General features: G+C 36.5%; 1 protein-coding gene across 2 annotated transcripts in view; it reads left to right on the forward strand.

Annotated features, from left to right (window-relative positions):
• The window catches only part of VAPA (VAMP associated protein A), a 56,736-nt gene that overhangs the window by 18,113 nt on the left and 19,497 nt on the right, over nt 1-19,126 (forward strand). For both annotated transcript variants that reach the window (XM_004385793.2, XM_004385792.2), the window contains exons 2-4: nt 11,944-12,096; nt 14,877-14,980; nt 15,365-15,445. In XM_004385793.2, the coding sequence (XP_004385850.1) occupies nt 11,944-12,096; nt 14,877-14,980; nt 15,365-15,445 (338 nt within the window). The remainder of the gene's footprint in view (nt 1-11,943; nt 12,097-14,876; nt 14,981-15,364; nt 15,446-19,126) is intronic.

The following is a 19,126-nucleotide window of genomic DNA, read 5'->3' on the forward strand; positions in this document are numbered from 1 at the left end:
AAAAAAAAAAAGAAAAAAAAAATCAGTAACAGTAACTAGTTCCCCTTCCACTGAAAGGCTTCCAAAGGAATGAAGAGAGGAATTGTTTTGATTTTCAACTTAGGTGCTTTTTCATGTGAAAGTGATGGATGAGCATTTAACTGTATGGCCAGAAAATGTGGGGATATATGCCATTTAAACATGGCTGCACTATTGACAACTGCAGCTTCCGCAGGCCTCTATGCTGCACAGCATGTTGAGACTTGTCCCCAACATGTTGAGACTTGTCATGACTTTTCCAAACCCGTTACTGATTGGCTTGTTTACCTGAATTCCTCCTCCATTGCCCGAAACTTATTGTTATTCACCCAAAGCCCGTTGTTCTGTTATTTGCTTCACTGTTTGCTGTATTGACTATAAAATAAACTCCTGGGACTGAAGCTGAGGTTCGACTCCTCAGAGTGACCCTCCTGGCCCCACTTCTCTGTAAGAGTTGTGGCATTGGTTACTGTCTCCGCCGCCCCGACAACCGTCGCCGCTGCGACAAGAAAATTACTGTGCTATTAGAAGATGGCACAAAAGAAATAAAAGATATGGTCCTTGCCTGTTAGTAACTTCTAACTATGACTTTAAAGCCTCTAGAGTTGGAAAACTCTTTCTCTCTCCTTTTTTAAACAGTCAGACACTGCTGTATTAAGTGAATTTTGGAGATTTTTCATGTTACGTTCTGAAATTATTGATTATATAAAATAGACAAGCAGCAACAGTGAAGCAGAGTAAGTAATTAAAGTTTTTTTTTAAACAGAGGCTTAATAACAAAGTCTAAATTTTGCGTTAATCTCAGGATCCATACTTTCGTAACTGTTAGAAAAATGTACTTATAATGGTGATATATTTAGCACTATAATAGCTAAATCTTGAGTGGGACTGAGACTCATTTTCTTTTTCCAGAAAGTGGTCCTGTGTTTATTTGTACAACGATAACTTGTACAACATTATTCAGTATCTGCTATGCCAGGCATTATTCTAGTTGCTAAGTATACAGCTGTGAACAGAACAAAGACCCAGTCTTCATGGAGCTTATATTCAAGTCTGAGATTTTAATGTGTTTGAACAAAATGTATAGAGAAGATAGATAAATTGAGGCGTCTTAATTTTAAAAAATTGTAATGAAATGTTTTAGGGCTTTCTTGGATATAAAATGTTTTAAATGTTTCTCAGTATTGGCACTTATTTCAGGAAATGTTCAGTGTTAATCTGTGGGACTAGGGGAGGTCCAATATCCTTTAAAATATTATCACGTATTACTAATTTGACTGCATTTTCATGTTTTAATGCTGTGGCTACCTAGAAAGAATGTTTTATGAATTAGGAAATAAACGTAACTAGGTAATTTGCATAAAATGCATATAGAAATAATTATAAAAGTTCAGGATATGTATATATCTACACACACTCATACATACATACATTTTTTATTGTGTTAAGTACAGGCATACCTTGTTTTATTGCGCTTCGCTTTATTGCGCCTCACAGATAGACTGCGTTTTTACAGATTGAAGGTTTGTGGCAACACTGGGTCGAACAACCCTGTCGGCGCCATTTGTCCAACAGCATGCGTTCACTTCGTGTCTCTGTCACATTTTGCAGTTTTGCAAACTTTTTCATTATTATTCTATTTGTTACAGTGATCTGTGATCAGTGATCTTTGATACTACTATGGTAATTGTTTTGGTGCACCATGAACTGCACCCGTATATGGTGGTGAACTTAATAAATGTTGTGTGTGTTGTGACTGTTCCACCGACCAGCTGTTCCCCCCCCCCCGCCCCCCTTCCACTCCCTCTCCTTGGGCCTGCCTATTCCCTGAGGCATGACAACATTGAAATTAGGCCAGTTAATAACTCTACAATGGCCTCTAAGTATTCAAGTGAAAGGAAGAGTTGTAAATCTCTCACTTTAAATCGAAAGCTAGAAATGAGTAAGTCTTGTGGAAGCCGAAGTAGGCCGAGATCTAGGCCTCTTGCGCCAAACGGTTAGCCAAGTTGTGAATGCAAAGGAAAAGTTCTTGAAGGAAACTAAAGTTGCTACTCCAGTGAACACATGAATGATAAGAAATCGAAACAGCCTTAATGCTGATATGGAGAAAGCAGTCTGGACAGAAGATCAAACCAGCCACAACATTCCTTCCAGCCAGAGCCTAATCCAGAACAAGGCCCTACCTCTCTTCAATTCTCTGAAGACTGAGAGAGGTGAGGAAGCTGCAGAAGAAAAGTTTGAAGTTAGCAGAGGTGGGTTCATGAGGTTTAAGGAAAGAAGCCGTCTCCATAACATAAAAATGCAAGGTGAAGCAACAAGTGCTGGTGTAGAAGCTGCAGCAGTTATCCAGAAGATCTAGCTAAGATAATTGATGAAGGTGGCTACACCAAACAACAGATTTTCAGTGTAGATGAAGAAGGTGCTTTCTGTTGAAAGAAGATGCTGTCTAGGACTTCAGTGGAGAGATGAGAAGTTAGTGCCTGGCTTCAGATGACAGGCTGACACTTGTTAGGGGCTGACGCAGCTGGTGACTTTTAAGTTGAAGCAAGTGCTCATTTACCATTAGAGAAATCCTAGCGCCCTTAAGAATTATGCTAAATCTATTCTCCCTGTGCTCTATAAATGGACCAGCAAAGTCTGGATGACAGTGCATTTGTTTGTAATAGTTTACTGAATATCTTGAGCCCACTGTTGAGACCTACTGCTCAGGAAAATAAGGTTCCTTTCAAAACATTACTGCTCACTGACAATGCACCTGGTCACCCAAGAGCTCTGATGGAGATGTACAAGGAAATTAATGTTTTCACGCCTCCTAACACAGCATCCGTTCTGCAGCCTGTGGATCAAGGAGTAATTTCGACTTTCAAGTCTTACCGTTTAAGACATACATTTTGTAAGGCTGTAGCTGCCATAGATAATATTCCTCTGATGAATCTGGGCAAAGCAGATTGAAAACCTTCTGGAAAGGATTCACCATTCTAGATGCCATTGAGAACATTCACGATTCATGGTAGGAAGCCAAAGTATCAACATGAACAGGAATTTGGAAGAAGTTGATTCCAACCCTCATGGATGACTTTGAGGGGTTCAAGACTTCAGTGGAGGAAGTAACTGCAGATATGGTAGAAATAGCGGGAGAACTAGAATTAGAAGTTGAGCCTGAAGATGTGACTGAATTGTTGCAATCTCATGATAAAACTTTAATGGATGTGGAGTTGCTTTTTATGGATGAGCAAAGAAGTGAAATGAAGATGCTGTGAACATTGGTGAAATGACAACAGAGGATTTAGAATATTACATAAACTTAGTTGATAAAACAGTGGCAGGGTTTGAGAAGATTGACTCAGTTTTTAAAGAAGTTCTACTGTGAGTAAAATGCTATCAAACAGCAGCACATGCTGCAGAGAAGTCTTTTGTGAAAGGAAGAGACAATCGATGTGGCAAACTTTACTGTTGTCTTAAAAAACTCGTTGCCGTCGAGTTGATTCCGACTCATAGTGACTCTATAGGATGAGTAGAACTGCCCATAGAATTTCCAAGGAGCAACTGATAGATTTGAACTGCTGACCCTTTTGGTTAGCAGCTGAGCTATTAACCACTGTGCTACCAGGGCTCCATTGTCTTATTTTAAAAAATTGCCACAACCTCCCCAATCTTTAGCAAACACCACCGGGGTCAGTCAGCAGCCATCAACATCAAGGCAAGACCCTCCACCAGCAAAAAGATGAAGTCTTGGATGATGGTTAGCAATAAAGTATTTTTTAATTAAGGTATATACATTGTTTTTTGGAGCTCTGGTGGTGAAGTGGTTAAGAGCTCAAGATGCTAACCATAAAGGTCAGAAGTTCGAATCTGCCAGCCGCTCCTTGGAAACCCTATGGGGCCATTCTGCTCTGTCCTGTAGTGTTACTATGAGTCGGAATCAACTTGACGGCACACCACCACCACCACAACACATTGTTTTTTAGACATAATGCTGTTGCACACTTAATAGGCTATGGTATAGTGTAAACATAACTTTTGTGTGCACTGGGAAACCAAAACGTGTGACTCCCTTTATTGTGATACTCACTTTATTGCGGAACTGAACCCACGATGTCTCTGAGGTATGCCTGTATGTACGTATAACAAAACATTTGCCATTTCAGCATTTTTTTACATGTACAATTCAGTGACATTGATTACGTTCATCACGTTGCACAACCATTACCACTATCTATTTCCACATTTTTCCACCACCTTTAACAGAAGTCCAGTGCCTGCTATCTCTTGCCTTTTAGTTGTATGCATTTGGGTAGATATTTTATTTCTTTGAGTCAAGTCGGAGTTGACTTATCTGTAAAATGGGGATAATAATAAAAGTATCTACCTTATGGGGTTGTTTTGAGATTAAATGCATAATTCATGCAAAGCTCTTCATACATGGTGCATGGCCAGTAAATGCTTGTTATTGTAAAAACCTGTTATTGCTATTTTTACTGCTCCTATTGCTAACACTGTTACTGTGGAAATTCTTAGTAATTAGCCTATATGCTATACAGTATGTGTTTCATATGCATGATTATTTTCAGTTAGTATAATGTGACATGTAGTAATATAACCCTTTTGTAACTGGAAAACTGTTTAATCAGTTGTACATATGTTAATTTACTGAAACCTATGGAAACTTACTGAAGTAGTCGTCATCTGCATTGCTAGAGCTACAGGGTATACTGGAGCTGAGCATCTAGCTTTCCTCATTAGGATTTTTACTTTTTTACTTTAATAAAGAAGGGGAAGTATGCTGAAGGAGTAAAACTTTGATGGTTGGAATAAATGATTTATGAAGACCTTGAGTCATAGCATTTGAAGCAAAACATGTATGCTTCTGATATTTTTTTGTTGTTGCATGCTGATTTAATGAAATCCATGTGACCATTCAACCATACTTCAATACAAATATAGAGGAGCTGCTGTGACTTAAGGGCTGTGTTAATTACCCCTGTTCATTCATGGATAAGTTGAATATTTCTTCTCAAGGAGCTTAGAGTCTAGTTGGGTGAACTAAGACATGTGTAAATAATAATTAATAGAAAGTAAAAAGTGCTATGGTAAGAGGTATAGATTATGTGCCATGTGAACTGTGTATTCAGCCATGTTCTTGTCGGTCACATATTTATTCTTCGGCTCATTGCACTCTCTGCTGTTACTCATCAAGAGGTCACTCACCCTGCACTTCGTAGCCAAGAACTCAGAATGACCTGTCAAGAACTGTGAAGGGTTTGAAATTTTAGCCTGCTACAGTTTTATGGGAGCCCTTGTGGCACAGTGGTTAAGAGCTACCACTGCTAACCAGAAGGTTGGCAATTTGAATCCACCAGCCACTCCTTGGAAACTCTGTGGGGCAGTTCTACTCTGTCTTTGAGGGTTGCTGTGAGTCAGAATTTATTTGATGGCAGCAGGTTTTGGTTTTTACAATGTTGTGGGTACTGGAAGAAGACATGAGACTCCTGGGTTAGAGACAAAGGACTTTATTATTCAGAGCACTGCAAGCAGCATGAACTTCATATTGGTGTTGTTTTCCCTTGACCTCTGAAGTTCCGTGGGGGCAACACAGAGTAGTTCAGGTGGATGCTGTACATGTAGCGGGGAAGAATGTTGAGCTTAGGGAACCTGAATACAGGTAGTCCTTGATATATATGACAGGATTCTGTTCCTGATGACTCTGCCGTGAGTCTATTCTGATGTAAGTCGAATGCCTCATTTTTAAAAAAATTTTCATTATTATTGTCTTTTATTATCAGTATCTTTATCTTTATAAAGCCGATCTGTATTTGTCTTTAGCAGTTGGCACGAGAATAATAACATCAGCAAATTATGTGGTGCAACATTATATGTAGATAAGATATGTTTATATCTTATCACTAACGATAAGATTAAAAAAAAAAAAAAGTCATAGGTGCCGTTCATTGTAACTGGAATATGTCATAAGTTGGGGACTGCTTGTATTTTATAATGACTGCATTGAAACCTGCCAGACCTTTGTTCCTGGAGAGAACCCTTATCTTTATTATAAACCAAAACCAAACCTGTTGCTGTCAAGTCTGACTCATAGTGACCCTACAGAACAGAACAGAACTGCCCCATAGGGTTTCCAGGGAGCAGCTGGTGGATTCGAACAGCCAACCTTTTGGTTAGCAGCCTAGCTCTTAACCACTGCGCCACCAGGACTCTATATGTTTATTATACTGGACAGTAAATAAACTTGCCCTTTCCTTGGGATGGAGACATTATCTTCCAAGGCTGTTCACCATTTAATACATCCTTGAAAAGATAGTCTGTCATAAAAGCAGGCCAGTGGCTCTGTTCACAAAATGTGTGGAAATGCTGGAGACCCAGGGAGAATTGTCTCCCAGCTCATCTCAGTAGCTAGCCTAAATAGGTGTCACAGAGTTCATGAATTAATGCTCACGAATTTTTCTGATCCCTCACCCCCTCTACTTTGCCTGATTATTTATAATTTCTGAGGCCTTTTCTATCACTGAAATGCTCCCTGCTGTTACTACTGCTTATCCTTAATTAAACTTTGCAACTGAACTCAGCTTTGCATTTCAAGAAAACATTATCAGTGATTCACATAAAAACATGGATGGATGATAACCATTAATTTTTTTTTTTTTTTTTTTTAGGTCAGTGGTTCCACTTTTAGCTGTTTTTAGCTTTAGCGGGTTCCTTTTACGGAGTTTGGAGACTAAATGTCTTATTATTTAGAAGAAAATCACTCCTCTGAAGTTAGAATTTTAGATATATAGCATGCGTATAAAGGGCATTTCATGCTGGGAAAACATTTTTGGGCAAAGGAGACAAGCCAGTTTCACTGGGGGCTGCTTCTGGGTCACCTGTCCTAAACATTTCCAGCATTTTTGAAATCTCAGGTTCCAAGTTTTTTAGTGTATGCATCAAAATGCCTTAAAAATATTCCTAAAATGTTTGTTGTTGTTGGTAGGTGCCGTAGAGTCGATTTCTGCTCAGTAACCCTATGTGACTATAGAACTACCCTGTAGGGCTTTCTAGGCTGTAATTTTTATGGGAGCAAATCGCCAGGTCTTTCTTCTGTGGAGCCACTGGGTGGGTTCAAACCGCCAACCTGTTCGCAGTTGAGCGGTTAACCATTGCACCACCGAGGCTCCTTCCTAAAATATTTAAGGTGGATATGTACAAAATGTCAAAAAAAGGTTGTGATAGTTTAGGATTGAATGTTGTCTCCCATCTTTACTATAGGGTAAAAGATCTTTAAATAAGGCAGTAAGTAAAATCAATCATAATGTCACATAGTTATGCCCAAATGTTTTCTCTTTCATTCTGGTAAATTGGTATGTAACATAACATTTGCCATCTCAGTATTCTTTATATGTACAATTTGGTGACATTGTGTTGATAACATTGTGCACCTATCACCACTGTTCACCTCCAAAAATTTCCATCACCCTCAACAGAAGCTCAGTGTCCCCTAAACCATGAGCTTCCCTCACCCCCCATTCTGCCCACGCCTACCCAAGCTTGTTTACACAGGGGCCACGTTTGTATGTTAGATTTCTGTCTGGTTGTAAGAATTTGGGGCTGGGAAATAGGATTTTGGTTTACTGGCAGTGACAGTTGCAGTGGAGTTAGGATAGAATACTTAGTGGCAGGAAATGTTACAGCTGTTTAAGAGGAGACTAAAGGAGAAGCCATGTATTTAAGAGTTATTTTGATTGTAGGTGTTTTTTCCCCCCAATAAAAGAGTGAAAGTAAATGTGGCCTGTATTGTGTGGGATTTTCTTTTCTTGCTTTATGTAAAATGTTAATACATGTAAACAGTGAAGTTTCATCACTGACATATGAAGTATGTATTAATGCTTGCCAGTGCCTGTGATTGGTGAATATTATACTTCACTATCAGATAATGTTAAAATGGAGTATCTTAATAATTGTTTTCTAAATGTTAAACTAAGCGTTTGTATTGGGCAGATGTAAGGATTTTCCTCATTCATGGGGGATTACGTTTTAGAGGTACTCAAAACATGAGTATTTCCTACCAAATTGCTTCAGATGTTTGTTTTCTCATCAAAACTACTTTTCCTTGTGTTTTTCAGTTTTTTAAATTACATCAAGGATCAGCTTTTTTTCTTTCTTTTTTTTTAACTTCTGTTGTTTTGCAATAAAGGAAAAATGTGTTCAGTTCAAAAAAAGTATTAAAAATACCCCTGTAATTACCACTCAGTAAAAGAAATAGAACTTTGCCAGCAGCTCAGAAACCCTCCTTGTGTCCTCTCCCGGTTACTACCTCCTCCTTCCCCGCAAAACCAACCACTACTGACTTCTATGGTAACCACTTGTTTTTCTTAATAGTTTTACCATCTAAGATTATGAAGGATGAACTTTCAATTAGTATGGCAGGAAGAGATTGTTAGTGTAATGCAATAGTTTTTAAAGGAGAAATAAAAAGGAAACAAATTCCTAATGAAATAGGCATTTTAATATGTGAATATTTGGGCGTGACTACTCAAGAAGACATAATGAAGTAGTCAGATACTTGGATCTACTTATAATATGTTTGGATTTAAAAGAAGTAAGACAAGAGTTATCTGAATATTGTTGACAGTTTTTCTTTAACATTTTGAAGTGAGGGCAAAATAAGAATTTGTATATAGATAGAATCATGTGAATGTGGCACCTACAAATGCCTGCTGATTGCTAGGTATGTGTTGTGTTGGTGATTCAGGTATCAGGAGTGGCAGTGCTGTGTTGGTAGGATAATTTTCTGAAATGGTAAACTCATCTTTTAAAGTTTTAAACAAAAGAGCAAAATTCGTTGTGTATTTAAACTATGCAAAATTGTGTTTAAGTGTATAATGAAGCTAGGTACCAGGCTCAAATAAGTATTAAGAGATTTTTCACCAATATAAATTTCTGGAAGGGAGTTTGAAAATGTGCCAGGATGGAGGTGTAAATTGTATGGCTTTGCCCTGGCATTACCCCCTTTTCTCCCCCAGTAGTACCACCACCTAGTCATCGTGTCCAACAAAAACACCCTGTAAAGGGCACTATCACCCTGGGATTATTTAGTATTGTGTTTATAGCCCTTTTAATAAACTTGCATGACTTCTTTTTTCATCTGTTTTGAGGATCTGTAAAGGTAGATTTTATCAGGTCTTTTTAACCAGCAGCTTCAGGGAGTTCATAATACAACCTTCCCCCCAGCTTCCCTGCTTCACCCATACCCCACTAAAAAATTGAATATAAAATTTTTGTGATTATGTACCTATGTGTGTTTTTCTGGGGTTAGGATATAGCTTCCATCAGATTCTCAAACGGTTCTGTGACCCACGAAAGTGGACCAGATGTTTCTTCCCAAGACCTCTTTTAGCTATTGAATCTGGTTGTTCTTATGCTAATGGTCACCAGTACTTGCTAATTTTCCATTTTAACCAGGAAAATGGGCTTAGACTCTGTGAACTCTCTGCTGTGAGCAACTCTCATTGAGAGGCTTGGTTAGAGGGACACAGTGGAGCAGAAAATCTCAAATTCATTTGTTAGGTGGGTTTATTATAGGTAACTTTAACATTTTAATCATAAGGTTAACATGTCTGTTAAGAAATTTGTTTTAATTGGTAGATTTTTTCTTTTGGCATAGTATCTTCATCTTCAGATAGTTTGCATTGTTATGTCTAGAAAGACCACAATATACTGGAGATTTATAAGCTCTGCTGGGCTGTATCATAAAATTTAAATACTGTTTCAGAATTCATACAATTCTTGTGGAGTTTATCGGTGAAAATTGATATGTGGTCATTTTATTAAAAGTCAGTTTTGAAAAAATCAGTTATTTTACTTTAAATGGATAATTGATGCTTTCCTCTAAAATTGAGGAGAATTTAAAAAAAAAACTTGTGTTATAAAAATGTAGGATAGTTCAGAATTAAAATTTTCTGAAATGTTTTGTCATGTTTGAGGAAGAAATTGAATTTTTGTTTTAATCCATGGTTGCTACTAATGTTAAAGTGCTAGTTGAAATAGTCCTATAAAATTTACACATTCAGTTATGTCTGGTAATTCATGGGCTTTGAGAATGTTAAAAAATGGAATCTTTGTCTTTAAGACTCCTAGTTTTATCAAAGTTAAGTTTAAGATGCTTCTCCAACCATTTTGTGATTCATGTAGCAAAATGGACAGATTTGAATTTTCTCCTTTATTCTCAGATGCCATTTATATGGTGGAGTTAATTAGCAGCTTGTCAAAAAATGTAAGCAGTTGAAGCAGCAAAGGGTTTAAGAGATTGGATGATTAACTTGACTGTATAGTTAAAACAAGCTGTTCAAAAGAGTATACTTTATATATGTATTTTAAACCCATGTATGCCTGTTGTCTTAGATGGTTAGTTTACACTAAAATGCTGTCTTTCCTGTAACTGATGCTCTGCCTTCACATGCATTCTGGTAATTTTCCCTTATCTTTTGTCTTCTCCCTCTCATCCTGGTTTCTCATCTTTATTTCTTAGAAATTATTTTACAACTCACAAACTTTTAAGCATAGGATAAAATTATTTCACTTCTTAGGACTTGAAATAAGTATATTTTAATTGCCTTGCCTTTGTGAAGTCTGTAGACAAATCTCTTTTCTTCCAGTTGCTACATTAGGCAGATCTGATTTCATCTCCTCCATTCTTCTAAAACCTCTTTGACTATATTTTTTGTTCCCCTCCAAGGTTTTGTCTCAGTTAATTTTCCAGTATTCAATAAAATAGGGTAAAACTTTATCTGGGATTGATAGTTGGATTGTGGCTGCAACAATGGGCTCAAACATAGCAGTGATTGTGAGGATGGTGCAGGACTGGGCAGCATTTTCCTTCTGTTGTACGTAGGGTTGCTATGAGTCGGAACTGACTTGCCGACACCTAACAACAATTGGAGAATTTTCTCAGTCTGAGCTTGTATGATGTAAATAGTTTAAAGTTTTGAAAGACATGGTTGTTCTTGTTTAAGAAAAGGTATTTTATAGATTGCCTTCATAATAGTTGTCTGTGATTTCAGCCTTCTGGCTTTTAAAAAAAATGTAATTTAAAGCTAATTGTTTTTAGAACCATTTAAAATTGCTTTTGCAGTAGTTAGAAGTATATGATTATTGTTTCTCAGTCATTGACACGTTTGCAGTTCCTCGTGTCTCCAAATTAACAGATAAATTCATTTTGTTGTTTTAATCTGCAGAACCTGTCTAGGTTTTTCTTCAGCCAAGAGCAAAATTACTGTAATTCTTCCTTTAGAAAAAAAAAACAAATATGCTGGTTTAGTACTTATTTAATTTAGGCAGGACTGTATCGTCTTTTCAGCTTCTTTGCTTTGCAGTTTTATTGTTTGGATGCAGAACCAAAGCTTAAAAACTTTGCATCTGGGACATGTGGCACAGTGCAGTAATAAACACTTAACAAATATTTGAATGAATAAATGATTGAATCAGACCTGGGTGGGGTGAAGCAGGAGCACTGTTATCATTGGGTATAGTGTCTTCACATTAGAGGTTTTTGCTGTTTGCCTAGTAACATGAACTTGAAGATTGGCACTGGTTTGCAGACCACTGGAAAATCCCCATATTTTCAGTAATGTAGAAGAAGCATACTGTAATGATACAACTGTAAATTTATTTCATAGATTGAAACTTTTAAAAAGCCCTTTTTTGGTTAGAAGTAATACATGTTCACTGTATAAATTTTGTAAAATACGGTAAAGAATGAAGAAGAAAATACTCATTTGTAATGAGAAAAGCAGTGTTAACCTTTGGTATATTTATGCATATACACTTAAATACATACTGTAAATGAAATTGGGATTATATACATTCAGTTTTGAATTCTGTTATTTTAAAATTGTGAGTACAGTTAAATTTCTTTTTAATTTTTAAACCTTACAGGCCCCTTCACAGATGTAGTCACTACAAATCTTAAATTGAGAAATCCATCGGATAGAAAAGTATGTTTCAAAGTGAAGACTACAGCTCCTCGTCGGTACTGTGTGAGGCCCAACAGTGGAATTATTGATCCAGGGTTGACTGTGACTGTTTCAGGTAGCAAATCATGTTCTGAGTTTTGAATTTTGACATTTTGTGATTTTGTTTAATTAATAGGGTTTAATGTGGAGGCAATTAAATCATTTTTAGTTATTCTGGCTTTGCCTTTAGTGATGTCCTCGTGTTATCTTACTGAACGCAAACTGGCAGAAAATTTCTCACCCTCATCTCGTATCCTTATGGGGAGTACGGTCAATTTATAAGTAATTATCAGTTAAAAATTTTTACATCTATTTTTTGTGTAGCCTAGTACCACAGGTTCTGCCCTTATTATTTTGTCTTTGAAATATTACACCATGTTTTTATGACTGATCTCATTTAGATCTCCAGCTTATTATGTGTCACAGGTAGCTATAGAAGTGTTCTTCCAGTTCTTTTGCTTAAAAGTACACAATACCTCTTTATTGGCTATTGTATCAAATCAGATGCATCTTTCTGCTTTTCATTGATTGTAAATGTCAACAGTGTTATGCACTTGAAAACTTTATTTTTATTACTCCCTTATTTGTTTACTTATAGTTGAAGAGGTATTCTTTGTTCCTCCCATATATGGCTTGCTTACTCCTGCTGTAGAGTCTGTGCTAGTGCCATAGTTAATGTTATAAATGGTTTTTGCTTCCCGTACAGCCCAAGACAGTACTCTTTTAATTATATCATCTGACATAGCTGAGAAACAGGAAACAAGTATGAGAAAGTGTATCTCACACAGAGACCATTTACTCTTTGTATCAGTAGTTCTCATTTCCCTCTGTGTGTCCTGGTAACAGGGGGAGCATGAACATACATGGACCTCTCCCAGATCAGAATCTCTGGGGGCATGGTCTGGACATGTATGTGTATGTTAAAAAAAATAAAAACAAAAACCAGACCTTCCTGGGTGATCTTGATAAGAGCACCTAAGCTACTGTATTAATTCTGTATCGGTTTTCTGGTTGTCAAGCTCACAGCAGATTAAAAATGGCAAATTATGCAAAGAGTGAGAGACTAGAGCAGCCTGCTGAGCGTATTTAAAAGTGGAACCTGACTGCAAGGCAGTCAAAGACAGACCTTAGAGTTCTTGGCGATGATGACTCCTCCCTAAGTAGGTACAGCTGAAATCTGAGAGCTGGGTGGCCCTGGAAGAGATGTTTTTAGTGAGTCCCAGAGGACTTGCAGGGAATGCTTCATAATTGTTAAGTTGGTACCTTAGTCTATTTCAGCAGTTCCTGGGGAAAATGAATGGAAAATAAGATGTTACTCTCTGTATCTTTAAGCCTTTAGCAACATTGGAGGAAGATAGAATTATTTCTATCTACATGATTAAAAACAGCTTTTGGTGAAGTTATAAACCTAGGAATTCATAAAACTATGTAGATTTCTTTGAGGGTTCTGGATTGCTGAACTTTTACTGTATTAATATTTCTTAAGAAACTTTATACTTTTATAAGCACTCTCTCTCACATAAACCCCTTGTACTGAGCACTGACTTGTTAAAAACTTCAAACAAACCTGTAACTAATTGCACAGCCTGCCCTCCGATTTAGTGTACTGCCTTTACATACAAGGATTCACTCGAGCTATGCTTTCTCTAGCTACCTTTTCCTGGTGAACTCTCTGTATTACATGTTCATTTCTTTTTTCTTCTCTCCCTTTTAATACGTATTTATACATGTTTTAAGAGTTGCCTTTCATGTTATATGGCCTGTAACCTTAATAGAGTGTAACTGTCATAAAGCTATAACTGTGTTTTAAGTTTTCATTTTATCCTCAAATTTTTGGTAAATATTGATTAGCCTACAGTGATTGCTCAGTGAAGGTTGTTAATGGAATTTTATTGGGTTTTATCTTGAGTCTGTGACATTTATCCTGTGCATTTTGTGCCCCTATATATTTGGCCCCCTTGAAAAACATTTTGTAACCATTTTGGGAGTTAATGGACTTCTCAGTCATACATAAGGTTTTCTTATGCAATTGATATTTCTTACACGTTCTTAATTGCATTTGTCTTAGAAATATATAATGATAAATATACATCATATATATGTCTTAGAAATAATCTAAATATTATCAGGAAAAAGTTCCACAATACAATATTTTGTGTAACTCTTTATTGTCTCTTATATTGAATTTATTACATTACATAAATTTAGTGTTACTTATAACCAGATGGAGCCTCTAAAAATCTACTGAAAATCATAAATGCTTAGAAAAAAAACGTTGATCTAATTGTTGGGACTCTAATCCAGAATTTATAAAGCTACGTGTTTTTCTTCTGTACTTGTTTTTATAATCAGATTTAAACAAATTGATACTCTTCTTGAATAGGTCTTTATTTAACATTCATTTTAGAAAAATTAATATATTAAAGCATTAATAAATGACAGTTTTTAAGTTAGCAATATTTCTCCTTTAAATACTTCAGTTGTCTACTTTTAGATATTATTACTAAATACAAAAATGAAACCTAAATTGATATTATAGCTAATTTTAATAAATAACTTAAACAAGATTTAATCTGAGTTTATAGGCATTATGATAATTAATTTTTGTGAAGTTTTGAAATTTTTCCCAAACTAACCAGGTTGTTTAAGACTTAGAGCAGAGGTGAACAATTTAAAAATAACTGGAATCATAAAGTTAATTCTGGAGTCTTAATGTAAATAATCCAGTGTTTGGTTTCTTGAAACCTTTCCTGGTTTTTTTTTCCCTAAATTTGCATGTCGTGAAGGAGGTAATAGGAATGATAAGAAGCAAACAAACACAGAAGACAACGTAATGTGTTCTTTTTTCTTGTTTAGTAATGCTACAGCCTTTTGACTATGATCCAAATGAGAAGAGTAAACATAAGTTTATGGTACAGACAATTTTTGCTCCACCAAACACTTCAGATATGGAAGCTGTGGTAAGTGTAGAGGTTGGACGGAATTGATTTGGGGAAATAAATTTATTTTTAAACTGCGTTTTGTTCACCTCTCAGTAGACAAACCTAATAATTTTGAAATGACGTTTCTTAAAAATAGCTTAGAAATGCCACTACTACGAAGAAAGTCCTGTAATCTCTAGAAATGCTAGTATGATTTTAACAGATGATGTTAGTAGCTCTTTTTAGTATTAATACTTAGTATTGTGATGAACGCAGAGTGCAGCAGTGAGTCCTGCTGGAGCCATGGACTCCTCACCGCTGCTCCCAGCAGCTGCTGCTAGTCCTTTAGTTGTCCCTTGAGGTGAAGCCTGTTTGCCGCGATCATACCTCCTGTGTCTCACGTTTGGTTTCATTTGTTTCTAGTGGAAAGAGGCAAAACCTGATGAATTAATGGATTCTAAATTGAGATGTGTATTTGAAATGCCCAATGAAAATGATAAGTTGGTAAGTAGGAAATATAAGAACATAAAGAAAATGGAAGCTGTTAAGCTCTGCCTTAGTTTGAAATTAGTTTTGTTCCTGTTTTTTGGCCTTGGAGAATCTGTGATATGACTGTTCTACCTTATAAGACTCGGTGTTTATTTGACTTAAGTTTAAAAAAAAAAATTGGTACACTTTTTTCATTTTAGAACATTTTGTTTAAGAAGAAAGAAATATTCACTTTTAGGTACAAGCTTCATGTTGGAGAAAGAATCTTAATTCTGTCAAATTTTTACTACTAAAACCACTTAAAGTTTTTTTGGAATGAAACGTACATGTAAATATAATTAAATAAGAGATATAAACTGCTTTTTGACAACCATATATGAGCAGTTTGGGGATAAAGGAGTTAATTTACATGGACAAGGAGTTTATTCCAGGTCTGACTCTTCCAAGTATTTTGCTCAATTTTGTTTTTGGTCAAAATCTATTGATTTTATTCACTAGTAAATAATCTTTACATTGCTTATTAATTAGCATGAGGCGTATAAAATTGGGTGGGGGTTGCTGATGGATATGTGTGTAGTTTAAAAATACAGTAAGCTTATGAATGTATAGAATGGGTTGTGGTCACTTTCCCTGCTACCCTTCAGGAATGCAAATTTGAATACTTCTTTTCTTGTGGTTTGTAGGAAGGACTGGAGAGGTAAGTGTCATTTTGGTAACTTAATGTATGTGATAATATGGATAAATAAAATTGTTTGGCACACAGTTTGGTTATGCTCTGACATGACTGTTGGTTTGATATAGAGGCCATTTGCCCTATTGAAAAGTAAACTTGCAGATTACTATATGGGCTCAATTACTGTGTTACTCTTTCAGGGTAAGCTGAAATGGCATAGTTCCTGAATGGTTATTAGCTGTTGACCAAATTATTTATTGAATATTTTATGCTTTTTAGAAAGAGAATCTGAGAAATTTGCCCAAAACAAAAACCTACACTACATATGCCATTGGGGAACACATACATGTGTATATTCTTACTGCAAAGTGAGGATTAGATTGCATGTTTATGTTTCCCATTTCTATTTTACTTTCCCTTTTGCCTAAGGTGCTGGGAGGCAGGTAGGTTGCACAACTCTTACTGGAACCAAGAAAACATAACAGCATGTTGTCAGGTTGACTTTTTTTTTTTTTTTTTTTTAAATAATTTGGATGTTTTCTCACTTAAAATTTTATGGCATTTTTTACAGTCATTTAATAAACATAGCTAGATCTGACTCTTTCATCTGGGCAGCTGTTATGTTATAGATAGCAAACACTTTGAGATTAAAGTCTGAGAAAGGCTGGAATGATATGGCTGTGACGGTTGAGCCTAGCCATTTTACACCCTCGTGGAGAAGAGCAGGCATACCTGCTGTATATGTACGTACAGGTACAGCCCAGAGTAGCCTGAGAGAGCAGTTTTAGATCTGCTTTAGTGCTTGAATGGAGTTCCCACAGAGTTCCCACATGATGGAGCACAAATAGTTTGGGTCTGGAACCTTTTCAGAGCAGGTCCTGGTAGTAAAGCAAAGGCTGGTCAGTAACTTCAAAGTGCTCCAGAGAGTATCTGATTCTGAGCCTGGATGAGCTAGCTGCAAAATGTACCTCCTAATTAAACCACTTGGACTTTTGGTATAGTTGATATTCCAATTAAATCGTAGGTAGTATCTGCTAATGATTTTTTTTTTTTTTTAAATGTTCTATTTTGGAAAATTTTAAGCACGTAGAAAAGTAGACAGGAATGAATCCCTGTGAACCTGTCACCAGCTTTAACAGTTATCAGCTTATGGGTAATCTTATTTCACTTAAACCCCACCACTTTCCATCTCACATATTATTTTAAGACAAATCCAAGATATCATATAATTTCATCTGTAACTATTTCAGTATGTATTTGTCAAAGATAATGTCTTAAAAAAAGGAGATGGAAAAGGAAATAAGTAATAGTAACCACAATACCATTATTATACCTTTAAAATTTAATAAATAATCAATACCAAATGATCCAGGCAACATTCAAATTTCTAAATGTCTCACAAATGTCATTTAAAATTTTTTTTGCAGTTGGTTTGAAACAAGATCAAAATAAAGTCAGCATTGGTTAATCTGTTTCTTAAGTCTCTTCATCTCTAGGTTCCTTCTCTCTCTTTTGCAAATTATTTAGTAAAGAAACTGAGCTTGTTGTATAGACTTTCCTGTGGTTTAGATTTTGCTGATTGACTCCTTTTGATGTATTTAACTTTTCCTGTGTCCTTGGTATTTTCTTCCTAAATTGGCAGTTGGACGTAGAGGCTTGATTCAATTTAGATTTGTTTTTGGGGGGGGGGGGGCAAGACTGCTTCATAGGTGGTGATGTATTCTCTCGAGGAAACACGTGTCTTTTTTTGGGGAGGGTGAAGTTAGAAGTCATTGATGCACAATGTCTAGATGAACAGTTCTCAGCCAGCGTTGATTTTGTCCCCTGGGAGACATTGGCAGTGTCTGGAGACACTTTCAGTAGTAATAGCTGTGGGGGTGGGCGTGGGCGTGGGCGTGTGGGAGCGCTACTGATATCTAGTTGGTAGAGGCCTGGGATGCTCTGAAACATTCTGCAGTGCACAGGGCAGCTCTCCACAGCAGTTATCAGGCTCAGAATGTCAGTAGTGCTGAGATTGAGAACATCTGATCCAGCTCCATTTAATTCATTTTAGGCTGCATGATGGTAATGTTCTGTTTATTAGCTAGAGTACTTGCATAAAGAGAAACTTTCCCTCATCTAATATTTGTTTATTCAGTGATAGAGCTTATAAAGTCAGGAAAAATGCATGAGTCTTTTGACCCTTAGTTACAGGTTGGTTCCTGAGGTTTTTTTTTACCCTAGTAGTCTTTGGTAACTTTCTTGTAGCCTAGTATGGTAAGATTTTTTCTAGGCCCAGACCTGGAATCAGCCATTTCTTCAAGAAGCTGTGGCTTTTTTCAGTGGGAGATGGTATTTCAAGACCACAGTCTGGGCACTGGGACAAGACAGTGATTTTTAATTGTGTCAGAATTCTTATCAAACCATTCTTTTGGCCAAGATTACCATTGAGGTCCAATTATCATTTGAAGGCATTTCTTCAGATGGTAAAATTTTATTGATAAAATCCTGTCAGCAGCACAAAGGATGATGCTCATTCTTTTATTTCTTGTAGTAGTGATTGCATTTTATGGCTGAGATATGTTCTTGAAGATCTTGGCTAATTTAAAATTTTAAAATCCAGCAGTGGTCCTGACAAGGACGGGCAGATGCCTCTGAACCAGCTGAAGAGTTGTTGCCGTATAGCAATATGATAAACTTGGTTTTGGTTCACATGGCTCACTAGCTTTACAGTTTTGCTTCTTGATGGATATTTTTAAGTGTTTGGAATTCACATTTCAAGTTTTGGATATAAAGTGAGACTTTTTAATATTTCAGTATATCAACATTTCAAATTTATGTAATTCAACTGTGCAGAAATCTGTCTACATCTGCAGTACACACAGCCTAGAACCAAACCAAAAGTGGATTCTGACTCATAGCGACCTTATAGGACAGAGTAGAACTGCTCCATAGGGTTTCCAGGGAGCACCTGGTGGATTCCAACTGCCTGCTTTTTGGTTAGCAGCCGAGCCCTTATCCACTACCCCAGACAGCCTAGCGGT

The sequence above is a fragment of the Trichechus manatus genome, unplaced genomic scaffold, assembly GCF_000243295.1.
Source record: "Trichechus manatus latirostris isolate Lorelei unplaced genomic scaffold, TriManLat1.0 scaffold00146, whole genome shotgun sequence".
Lineage (NCBI taxonomy): Eukaryota > Metazoa > Chordata > Mammalia > Sirenia > Trichechidae > Trichechus > Trichechus manatus.